The 13,119-nt window shown below is 34.3% G+C and overlaps 1 protein-coding gene and 1 long non-coding RNA gene across 2 annotated transcripts in view; one reads left to right on the forward strand and one right to left on the reverse strand.

The window, feature by feature from the left end:
- LOC142343870 (uncharacterized) overlaps positions 1–13,119 on the forward strand; it is a 61,415-nt gene that overhangs the window by 10,534 nt on the left and 37,762 nt on the right. Inside the window, exon 2 of the mRNA XM_075395244.1 lies at positions 1,652–2,282. Within this exon, the coding sequence (XP_075251359.1) occupies positions 1,652–2,282 (631 nt within the window). The remainder of the gene's footprint in view (positions 1–1,651; positions 2,283–13,119) is intronic.
- LOC142343871 (uncharacterized) overlaps positions 1,903–13,119 on the reverse strand; it is a 71,243-nt gene continuing 60,026 nt past the window's right edge. Inside the window, exon 2 of the long non-coding RNA XR_012759224.1 lies at positions 1,903–2,346. This is a non-coding gene — a long non-coding RNA (uncharacterized LOC142343871). The remainder of the gene's footprint in view (positions 2,347–13,119) is intronic.

Below are 13,119 nucleotides of genomic sequence, written 5' to 3' on the forward strand. Positions count from 1 at the left end.
AAGCTAAAACACAGTTCATGTTGATTGGAAAAAAAGCTGAACAATCAGACTATTTCACCTGGAACAACGCTGAAATTCAAGTTGTGAAATATCGTGGCGTCCTCATTGACTATCGACTTGACTATAGAGAACATGTAAACTTTATTGAAAAACAATGCGCAAAATTCATAACTATTTTATATCAAACACGCCAGTTTCTAGACAAAAACCTTCTAGTAAAAATTTTTAAGCAATACGTTCAACCTCATTGCCAATAAGGAATATTAATTTACGGAACCACAACCAAGTCGATCTTAACAAAGTTACAGAGACAACAAAAATTTTTTCTCAGAATAGTCTTTCAATTAAAGAAATCGGACGAGGCTCACACGACAAAAAAGGCACGCAATAGCCTCAATTTTTGAACTACACGTATATGAAGTATTTAAGTTACTGGCTGAAATCCTACGCCGAACCCATCCACATGAATCAGTCAACAGGTTCTTAGAAATACGTGAAGTTAAAAAGTCATTAAATGATACAAAGAGACTAAAAAGTTTACCTACCATTCATAAACTTACTAAGCAAAACAGAAAACGGTTATCAGTAAGAGTTCGCTTACTATATAACGTATTGGCACAATTTGACGAAACAATAATAAGAAAAGCAATTGATTGTGAGCAGCAAAAGTTGAATGATTTTCTTCATAAAGTTAGGGACAACTACATTTTAGACTCGGAAATTTTTAATAATTTTTTTTGGTAATTGGTCCATTTTACTGGGTCCATTGACGTTTTTCACTAGCATTAGAACAAGTATTTGCAATTGACGACTTTTTTTCAAAAATGCAAAGTCAAGGTAAAATTTATGGGAAAAGAAGCTCTAAAGCGGCCCCTCACACAGGCTTTCAGCCTTTTGGTGCTCGCACGGTGAACATGAATGATGACTGTATTATTTGTATATCGCAAACGAATTTATTATTATTGTAGTTCATTTGGTCGAGACAACAGCGAAATCCGCAATTTTTAATATACAACAATCACCAGTAGAAAACGCCTTGCGGCGTCTGTTTTTAAAAGCATCAGTCCGACTAATTTACACAAGCTGGAGACGCATTAGCGCTAAATTTGAGACGTCTATATTTATAAACTGCAGAATTTGTTGTGAGTGTCCTCACACTGAAAAAAGCGTATTGATGGCTAGCGAATTATCTTCGAGATAAATTAGCTTCATCCTCAGCTGACACCGCAAACGTGTCAGTACCGTAACCAAAAACAAAATTTAAGAATTTTGGTACCATTCAGGACCTCTAGGTAGGGATTTGCTAAGAATTATAAAACGTAGAGAGACAAATCGACCAGATAATTGTCTTAGTTTGTAAATGTAGGGCAGCTAAATGTAATTTCATTGGAATTCGGTGGCTTAATTTTCGTCGACTTCGGCGACTGTTATTATCATAATTTAATCTAAATTTACAAATGTGAATTTTTCGCTGCCACTTCGTGTACTCAAAGGGCGTTGATCAAATTTAATTTTTCCTGTTTGTCAAAATTTTAACCAAAGTCAAAATTTTCACGTATTTTTTGGTTGTTAATTGTCCATGAAAACAGCATAGGGTGCTTTATGGTTAGCCAGTCTGCTTTATTCAACCCGGCTTTGGGCTTTGTTTCAGATTGGCACTTACAATGGAGCTTACAAGAAGTACCGGGACATGATTGCAACTGTGATGCGAATATCCGTCTATTCAACCTACGGGTTTGTCGGGTTTTTCCTCCTCATCGCCTTTCTCTGTTCGGGCAAAAACCGAGACTGTCTGAGGAAAAACAAATGTTGCAGAGGACATATTCTGATGTTTGTCGTCATTATCATCATAGTGCTTGCCATTCTCTACTTCGTCACACTTCTCTCGGTTTCATCAGTTGGAGTACCTTTGACAGTGGCCACGCTTACGGTTGCAACTTGCGAAGCTTTCAAGGCAGGTTTGAACGCTTACCATTCAGCAGCCTCTATATTCGGAGCTCCTTGCATGAGTCTGGATTTCCTCGGATCCAGCATGCCCCTCTGCCAAGGAAGTGATCTGGACGAGTTCTGCAAGTTGATGCAAGAAACGGTCGTCTATGCCTGGATGTGTTGGGTGGCTCTGATATTCGCCAATATTGCCATTGTGATAGCTCTGACGTCATTTGGCGCCAATTACGCCTACATCAAGTCAGTGAAAGAGGAACTGAAGGCTGACCCGGAGGCACAGCCGATTGTTCAGCCCAGCCAGAAGTCGGGGGGATCCGGCAGCAAAGACACCAAAGGTACCGACAAACAGAATGCAATCTGAGTTTCGCTTCACTTGTTATGATAGCCCGCCTGCCTTACCTGAAAGAAGAACAATAAATTGTTATTTTGCTGTATGCTCTCAATCTTAAGGTGTTCAAAACACTCGATTTGTAATGCTAAAAGCAAAAGCATTATCCCAACCTTTTAAAACAAGCAGTACCACACTTGAGGCTGAGATAAATGCTACAATCACAATGCTCCAAATTTTTCTTATAAAATGGACCCAGATATTTTGTTTTTGCCCAAAATCTGTTGATGGTCCCTTTTACGGTGGCTTGAGGGGCGGGGGTAAAACCTATTGTCGGGGGTGGGGTGGGGCCGGGGGGGGGACAAAACGACTGATCTTGTTCTGTGGTGGAGTTTTACCTGTAAAAAATCAGCTTCTGATGGTGCAAATTTTTTTCCTTTTAACTCCTAAACGGTGGTGTGAAAAGGTGAGAAATGGGAAATTTACCAAGGGCAACTCTTTTTTGGATGCACCAAATTTGGGAAGATATTACAATGTGGATCCAGATCAAAATTGATTTATTTTAAAAACCCCGTCGGCCATACTATACACGTAACTTTATATGATTATCTGGCAAAACTGGTGGCATCTTAAATGCTCCTGGAAGTTCCTCAGGCGTGTTAATCAATAGGTTTCCAGATGAAAACACCGGACACAATAACAAAAAATCAAAATGCAATATTAGAGAAAACAGTCGGGATGTTATTAATGATAAAAACAAGATGGATTCCGCAAGTCTGTGCGTAGAGGAAAATGTTCCAACAAGCGTCTCATGCTTTTCTAAAAAACCATTATGCTGTATGAGAGTAAGTTATTATTTAATTTTCGTCAAAAACAACTTATAAAAATTTTTTCAGAGAAGTTATGTATATCATTAATTGTAAAAAACATTCAGCTGATAACTTAAAAATGACTATGACAATGTCGATTACTCTTGGGGGTTCGGGGTGCTCGGTCGGGGGCGTCGAATAATTGCCATTCTTCGTGGTCTGTCCTTTGGTGATGTTTCTCAAAGAACCGTAGTCGATTACCTTTATTCCATCGCTTCCACGTGCCTTTTTTGTTTGCAAAATTTTTTGTTATAAATCCGTATTTTTGTGTTTACACTGATTATGAAATTTTTGCGATGAATGCTTAGCGCCAATTTATGACGATTATTGATGTCAATAACATTCTCGGGGCCTACTTAACCCAACATGGTTGCATTGGTTTTGGGATTCTTAGCTGCTTGATTGGAGCAACATTGGCTTTGCCCATTAGAAAACATCAAGGTATGCTGTGTTCAGAGCTGATTCTGGCATAAACGACTGCTTCATAGGCTAATTGTTAAGCATCCGTAAAAACTTGCACTTCATAAAATGTTTGGTCGATATATATCTTGTGTTAGACAGCGAGGGATTTAGATTGGGGGAGAGCACATGTAATGATCTATAATTACCAGAGCGCAATAATGACTATGTCGATGCCTCTTGGAGGGTGGAGGTGCTCGGTTGGGGGCGTAGTTTTGTTTTTCGTTGTGGTGATGTTTCTCAAAAACACAACTCGGTTAATTTTTTTTCATTGTTTCCACGTGCTTTTTTGGTTCCAAAAACTTGTGTTTGAATCAATTTTTTATTTTTACCCTGATTGTGACCTGTTTGCAGTAAAAGCTCAGCCCCATTGTATGACGATTATCCATGTTAAAAACACTGATAAGATTTTCCAAACCAAACTGTAAGATTTATTGGTAACATATTGTTTTCACAATCAAATTACGGTGCATAAGAAATCAAATTATTTATACGTTTTTCACACTGATCAAACAGGGAAAACTTCACAAGGATGAAAGAAAATCTGAATTCATAGATACATGAACAAATATTTTTTGTATAAAACTTTTGTCGACGTGTTCACGAACAAAATTATTTAGTTGCCTAATAGAAAAATTGTTTATGAGCAATGATGTGATATAATTTTTTTTTTAAAAAAAAACGCTTGATTTATTTCTAACTTCATCAGCAAAACTATTATCAGGAAATTTTCGGATACTACAAATTGACCTAACACCTTTTTTGTGAATAGGCTAGTTTAAATTTTTCGTTATCAGAGAAGAAAACTTATTGTTTAACAGCAGATTCCTTTCTGAAACATTTCATCAAGAGTTTAAATTCTTTTTAAACTTGAAGCTTCTTAGTTGAACTATTATTGTAATTCTTCCGTAGAAGTGATATTGAATCAAATTTTGCTTCCAAAAGTTTTTCTAGTAACTGTTGCGTTTTTCATTTATTTGAATTTGTTGGGTTCTGTATAAAAGAATGCAATATGGAAGGACCGGCTTACCAAAAGGACTAAAACTATACAGCATTTGTTGTTTGATAAACATTTTAAGAAGTTATAAAACGCCACAGAAGTCCAACAACCTTGTCTCTACTTTTTTATAAATTGCAAAATTTTTTTTACTGTCAGTGGTTAATTCAATAAATGCTATAGATCTCGCGTTTTATGGTTTATTTTGGATCACTGGCAGCAAACTATTTGCTAGGCTCCATTCTCTTTTTGGGAAAAGAATATTTTTCCTGCGTTCAAACAATGTTTTTTTTATAAAATGTGAAACTTTGTTGTTATTTTGACGAGCCTTCGGTATAGGGTAGGATTTTGTGTCTTTAACTATTGAGTTACAGATCAATTGTAAATTAGATTTTAAAAGGTTCAAAAAGGGATCCATGATAGACTGTCGTTAACTTTTGCCAATTTATAAGCGTTGTTCTCTACAATCACAAATCTTTTAAGTCATTTTAGATAAAATTGATTAAAACCATAAAAGGAATACCCCAAACCATAGCATTGACAGTTATCTGAAAAAAATTGTCTGGCCTTGCACCGTGTCAAAGACTTCTCTAGAACACGAAAAAAGGAGATTAAACATGAAACTTTTAGGTTGAGACCATTTAGACAATCTGATAGACTCATACAAAGTAGTACTTGATTCAAGGGCCTCTCCATTTCTATCAAACAAATTTTTCCCATCACTAAAGAGTTGCACGTGGTTAAAATATTTTGCAGGCATTGAAATGTAGCTTTTCCACAATCTCGCTAATTGGCCGTAAAATGTAAATAATGAGAAAAATAATTGAATCTGAGACTAATCTATGCTCATGCATAGCGATCGTGCTTGTATTTTTAAAATAGTTCGCATAATTTCCATTACATTTTATAAAAATACTGTACTATGAACTATTTTTATAAAAATACTGTACTATGAACTAATAAAAATAATGTAAGAAGTGCTAAGGTATTTATGGAATGTAAATAAGGTGCCTAAAGAAAAACAGAATTTTTTCGAAACACGTAATCAATGATCATGCAATCTTCACTGCATTTCATTTTAGTGCTTTTGATGATTTTAGAGAGTTCAAGAGCGACAATTTTACTTTTCTTTAAATGGAGTTTGGAGTAGACATATGTACTTTTTATAAATCTGTCAACAATTGTTGTTAAGTTTGGCCATAAAATTTGCAAAAAAAAACTCACGGGATCAATTGATGTCAAAATTTGAAAAATCTATGAAAATTTTGCCACATGAAAATTTAATTTATTCGAAAAACATTTGGTTAGACTTTGAGTCATTGATCTCCATTCAACTCTGATAGAAGCTAGGGATTTTCATTTCTGTCAATTGCTGACAAAAACCTTCAGTAAACTTTTTTCTTGGTTAACAGAAGACCACTCCTGTTAATCAGTTGTGAAATTTTTCCAGTCATAAAGTCCAGCACATGATTTTTTGTTTTGTTTTCCGTTCAATTAAATGTTAAAGTCTGTTAGGCATAATAAAGAAATAAGATCTTTCTCAAAGAATTAATTTTAGTATTTTTTGCATGAAAATTGTTTAAATTGAGTTTATACAAATCTGGAAGATAAATGTTACGATAGTTTCCAAAAGTTCGTGCGCATTGGAGAATTTTCTGACAAGCATCACTTGCTTTTCTAATAAACCATTTTGCTGTATGAGAGTACGTGTTATTTAATTTTCTTCAAAAACAACTGAGGGAATTTTTTTCGGGGAAACTATATATGTCATTATTCGGAGAAAAATTGAATTGGTAACTTAAAGGCCACTATGACAATGTCAATTACTCTTGGGGGGTCGGAGTGCTCGATTGAGGGCGTCGACTAATTGCTTTTCTTCGAGGTCTGTTGATGTTTCTCAAAACACCATAGTCGATTACCTTTATTTCATCGTTTCCACGTTCCTTTTTTGTCTGCAAAATCTTGTGTTGTGAATCCATATTTTTACATTTACACTGATCATGACATTTTAATGCTCAGCGCCACTCTATGAAGATTATTGATGTCAATAACATTCTCGGGGCGTACTTAACCCAACATGGTAGGATTGGCTTTGGGATTTTTAGATGCTTGATTGGAGCAATATTGGCTTTGCTCATTAGAAAAGAGCAAGGTATGCCGTGTTCAGAGCTGATTCTGGCATAAGCGACTGCTCCATAGTGGAGTTGTGAAGCATTCGTAGAAACTTGCACTTCATAAAAAGTTCTGGTTGAGATAAAACTAGTATTCGACAGCAAGGAATTTTGATTGGATTTCGGGGAGAGCACATATAATGGTCTATCCAAGCTTGAAATGATTTACGCTTCTCCTTTGGCAGGTGGTCATCCCATGTCAGACTCTTCTTCCAAATATCTTGTGGGATAATCTTCACAATGATGATTAAGGGCGCTATATTTACCAGAGCGCAATAATGACTATATCGATTCCTCTTGGAGGGTGGAGGTGCTCGGTTGGGGGCGTAGTTTTATCCTTCCTTGTGGTGATGAATGATTGTGACATGTTTGCAGTAAACGCTCAGCACCAATGTATAAAGATTATCCATGTTAAAAACACTGATAAGATTTTCCAAATCGAACTGTAAGATATAATGTTAACATATTGTTTTCACAATCAAAAAACGGTGCATCAGAAATCAAAATATACGTTTTTCACACTGATCAATCAGGAAAAACTGCATAAGGATGAAAGAAAATCTGAATTCGTAGATACATGAAGAAAAACTTTTTGTATAAATTTTTTGTCGACCTGTTCACGAACAAAATAATTAGTTACCTAATAGAAAAATTGTTTATCAGCAAAGATGTGATATAAGTTTTTTAAAAAAACGTTTGGTTTATTTCTGACTTCATCAGCAAAACTATTATCAGGAAATTTTCTGTTACTACAAATTGACCTAACACCTTTTTTGTGAATAGGCTAGTTAAAACTTTCGTTATCAGAGAAGAAAATTTATTGTTTAACAGCAGATTCCTTTCTGAAACATTTCATCAAGAGTTTAAATTCCTTTTAAACTTGAAGCTTCTGAGTTGAACTATTATTGTATTTCTTCCGTAGAAGTGATATTGAATCAAATTTTGCTTCCAAACGTTTTTCTAGTAACTGTTGCGTTTTTCATTTATTTGAGTTTGTTGGGTTCTGTATAAAAGAATGCAATATGGAAGGACCGGCTTACCAAGGGAATTAAAACTATACAGCATTTGTTGTTCGATAGATTTTAAGAATTTATAAAACGCCACAGAAGTCCACCAACCTTGTCTCTACTTTTTTATATATTGCAAAAAAATTTACTGTCAGTGTTTAGTTCAATAAATGCTATAGATCTCACGTTTTATTTTTTTAATTTGGATGACTGGCAACAAAATATTTGCTAGGCTCAATTCTTTTTTTGGAAAAGAATAGTTTTTCCTGCGTTCAAACAAATTGTTCTTTTTAGAAAGTGAAACTTTGATATTATTTTGACGAGCCTTCGGCATAGGGTAAGGTTTTGTGTCTTTAACTGCTGAGTTACAGATCAATTGTAGATTAAAAACTAAAAGGTTCAAAAAGGAATCGATGATAGACTGTCGTTAACTTTTGCTAATTTGTAAGCTTTGTTCTCAGCAATCACAAATCATTAAAGTCATTTAAGATGAAATTGATTAAATTCATTAAAGGAGTACCCAAAACCTTAGCATTGACAGTTATCTGAAAGAAATTGTCTGGCCTTCCACTGTGTCAGACACTTCTTTAGGTCTCAAAAAAAGGACATTAAACATGAAACTTTCAGGTTGAGACCATTTAGACAATCTGATAAACTCAATCAATGAAGTACTTGCTTCAATGGCGTCTCGGTTTCTCTAAAAACAAATTTTCCCCTCGCTAAAGAGTTTTCCACATGGCTTAAAAATTTTGCAAGCGTTGAAATATAGCTTTTCCAAAGTCTCGCGAAGTGGCCGTAAATGGAAATAATGCGAAAAACATTTGGATCTGAGACTAATCTATCCTCTTGCAAAGTGATCATGCTTGCATTTTGAAGATAATTTAGATAAAGACCGTTTTCGAAGAACTCACTAAAAAGAATGTACTGATAAGTGCTTAAAGAAAAAACAGAGTTTTTTTCGAAGGACGTGATAAATGTTTATGCAATCTTCACTGCATATCATTTTTGTGCGTTTTATGACCTTAGAGACTTCAAGAAGGATATATATTTTTTAAAAAAATGAACTTCAGAGTAGAGATACTTACTTCTTACAAATCTGCCAAAAATTGTTGTTAAATTTTGCCCCAAAATTTGTAAAAAGACTCACGGGATCAATTGATGTCAAAATTTGACAATTCGATGAAGATTTCGCCACATCAACTTTTAATTTATTCGAAAAACCTTTGGATGGACTTTGAATCATTCATCTCAAATGAACTCTGATAAAAATTGTGGATTTTCACTTTTATCGATAGACGACAAAAATCTTCACTGAAATTTTTTTCCTAATAACAGCAGATAATTACTGCTGATCAGTCGTGAACTGTTTCATGTCTTGAAGTCTAGCGCATAGTTTTTTGTCATTTATTTCCATTCAATTAAATGTCAAAGTTATTTGCTGTATTTAAGAAGTAAGATCTCTCTCAAAAAAAATTTTTGGTATTTATTGCATCAATGTCGTCTATATTGCGTTTATCTCAATCTGAAAGAAAATACCAATTGCTCCGCATTTTGTTTCTGTGTCAATAGATTGCTCGAAGAATGATATCCCATCAGAGCTAAAAGTTTTTGTTTGAGAAGGGCTTTAATCCATGTTTTGGTAAAACGTAAGACTAATAGTCTAACTAAGCGTATCTAAATTAGTTTTCAACTCATTAACTATTTCACAAGAAAGCGAACGTTCTGTACCATAATTTCATTACTGAGAAAAATATAACATTAGGAGGAAAACATAAACGAAATGAAACAAAACAAAATTGCATATACTGCTAATATTTGTTTTTACACGTCAATAACATCAATCGAAACGTGTTCAAACGAATTTTTAAAAGTCTGTTTGTGACATGCTAAAATGATTTATTCAAACCTTGTTCTCCTTCCGTCGCGCGTTCTGCACAATTTTTAGTAATTACCATTGACAAGGAAACAGAATCTTTTCACATTTTTTAAGGTTAGTTTGAGTTTAACCCTGGGGCAACACAACCCAATTGCGAGGCGACATAGTTAAATCCATTTTGGATGATACACTTCTGTCTCATATTCTGTCGTTTGCTGACTGTACTGTTTGCCTTGAATTAATTTTAGATTCGAAAGAAAACAAACAAAAAAGATCAGAAAGAAAAACTAAAAAAGATCAGAAAGAAAACAAACAAAATTACAAAGAACTGTAGGCATGTTGTAGTTTGTCAAATGGCGATGTATGAAACAAAAGCTTCAATGTTAGCGTGCTCCGAGTAGATTGGGAGAAAATTAGAAGATACAAAAATTTATCCCTGCTGGACTCAGTCGTTAAATATTGCTAATTTGTAAGCGTTGTTTCCAGCAAACACAATTTTTTAAGTCCTTTCAGATCGAAAAAGGAATAACCAAAACCATAGATTTGACAGGCCTTCCGAGAAAATGTTTCCGCCTTCAGCCGTGTCAAATACGTTTTTAATTATCAAAAAATGCACATTATACTTAAAACATTTTGTTTGAGAACTTTAGACAACCATCATCAAAGAATTTCAAATGATTTTTATATTTTGCAAGAGAGGAAAAACAGCTTTTCCGAAATCTCGCTAACTGGCCGTGAAACAGAAATAAAGCAAACAAAAAATATTTGGATTTGAGACTAATCTATGCTTATGCATAGAGACCAAGCTTGCCTTTTTTGATATTGTGAATAAATTCCCTTTTCACGGCACTCAATCAAAAATGTACAGATTAGTGCTTAAAGAGGAAGCAGAAATTTTTCGAAAGACGTAATCAATGTTCAAGCAATCCTCACTGCATTCCATTTTAGTGCATTTGATGACTTCAAATAATTCGAGGGTGACAATTTGTTTTCTTTTTTAAAAAAGTGGAGTTCTTAGCAGCGATGTTCACTTTTATGTATCTGCCAATAGTTGGTATTAAAATTTCCCCGAAGATTTGCAAAAAACCCCAAGGGATCATTTGAGATTTTGAATCTTTCATCGCCATTTAGTCCAAATTGAAATTTCCTTCTTTGTCAATTGTCGACAAAAAGGTATACTAAAACTTTTATTTGTTTTCCTGGTAACGGAGAATAACTACTGTTAGTCGGCTGTGAAAAGTTTTCTTTCATGAAGTCTAGCACATAGTTTTTTGTCGTTGTTTTTTGTTCAAATAAAAGTTAAAGTCGTGAATATCGTTTAAATTGCATTTATCTAATAAACCTGGAAGAGAACACCAATTGCTCCGCTTTTTGCCTCTGTGCAAATTGATTGATCAAAGAAAGATAGCCCATCAGAGCTAAGAGTTTTTTTGAGATAGGCTTTAACCCATGTTTTGGTAATACGTAGGACTAAAAGTCTAACTAAGCATATCTAAATTAGATTTCAACTCATTAAATTTTTCACAACAAAGCACACGTTCTGCACCATAATTTCATTACTGAGAAAAATATAACATTAGGAGGAAAATATAAACAAAAAGAAACAAAACAAAATTGCACAGACTGCTATTATCGGTTTTGACACGTCAACATCAATCAAAAGATGATCAAAACAAATGTTTAAGATTCTTTTTCTTCCTTTACACATGACATACTCAACTGATTTAATCAATCAAAAAATGCATCACAATTTCATTTGCTTTCCTCCTTACCCGCTTTCTGCACAAGGTATCAAAAAATCTAACATCTCATAATTTGTTTTCATTGCCTACCTCTCAGAGAGAACTTATCTATAACAACAGTAAAGGAAACTAAAACAAATAAAATAGCCAAGAAACAAAGCAACACTTATAGTAAATACCGATGAAAAGGAAACAAAATCTTTTCAAATTTTTTTAAGGTTAGTTTGAGTTTAACTCTGGTGCAAAACAACCCAATTACCAGGCGACATCCCAATTGCTAATTAAAATTCAAAACTACCAATCCAGACATCCAAAACAACTCAATTAATAGTTGAATCCAATTTGGATGATACAATTTTTTTCGCATATTCCGGCATTCGCTGATTGTACTGTTTGCGTTGAACTAAATTTAGAAAAAATGATCAGAAAGAAAACAAACAAAATTACAAAAAACTGAATGCATGTTTTAATTTGTCAGATGGCAATGTATGAAACCACAAGCTAAAATTTTAACGTGCTTCGAGTAGATTGGGGGAAATTAGAAGATACAAAAAGGTATCCCTGCTGGACTCAGTCGTTGAATTTTGCAAGTTTGTAAGCGTTGTTTCCTGTAAACACATTTTTTAAAGTCCTTTCAGGTCGAAAAAGGAACAATCAAAACCATAGCTTTGGAAAGCCTCATGTCGAAAGTTCTCTGGCTTTCCGCCGTGTCAAATACGCTCTTAGATTTCAAAGAAAGCACGTTAAACGTGAAATTTTCTGTTTTAGACCTTTTACACAATCATCACAAAAGAATTTCAATTGGTTTTTATATTTTGCAAGCGTTGAAAAACAGCTCTTCCGAAATCTCGCTAACTGACCGAAAAATGGAAAAAATGCAAAAAAAACACTTTTGGATCTGAGACTTATATATATGCTTATGCATAGTGATAATGTTTGGATTTTTAAGATATTTTGGATAAATTCCATTTTAAAAGCACTTAAAAAGGTACACATAATGGTTTGCAGAGAAAACAGAATCTTTTCGAAAGACGCAATAAATGTTAGCCATCAGAGCTAAATAGTTTCTTTTGAGATAGTCATGAATCAATGTTTTGGTATTATGTGAGACTTAGTCTAACTAAGCGTATCTGCATTAGTATACAACTCTTGATTTTTCCACATGAAAATTGCCCAGACCACTATCATCGGTTTTCCCACTTCAACATCAATCGAAACATGTTCAAAGCAAATAAAAAAAACGCTTGCAGGTTGCCAGGAAATAGCCGCAATAGCTTCGTAGACAGGCAGTCTAAAAAAACAGTAAAAAAGACAGACTAAAAAATTCGTCTTTTCATTGAAGGCTGAAATGTTATATTTTAATTTAAAATCTGTATAAGTATTTGCTGCCTTCATTAGCTGCTCCCAAATAACCTTCATTTACTGACACACACCTATTTGACCTTATCTCTTTGAATTCAAGTAATTAAAATCATTTCCAAAATGAGGAAGTCATTTTTGAGAATGAGGTAAGTCAAGTGTGACCAAAAATTTAGTCAAGCATATGAACAAAAAAACTTTTCAGTTGAAATTGCATGAACTATTGAACAAAAAGCAGATTTGAAGTGATAGTGACGTCATATGGTCGTCAGAAAAATCGTGACTAAAAAAACATAGCCAGAAGAATTCCGGAAGCGACTCGAAGCGTCAAAACTTCACAAAAGTCTGTAATTGCAGTTTAGCC

This window comes from Convolutriloba macropyga, chromosome 8 (assembly GCF_964194025.1).
Source record: "Convolutriloba macropyga chromosome 8, txConMacr16.3, whole genome shotgun sequence".
Lineage (NCBI taxonomy): Eukaryota > Metazoa > Xenacoelomorpha > Acoela > Convolutidae > Convolutriloba > Convolutriloba macropyga.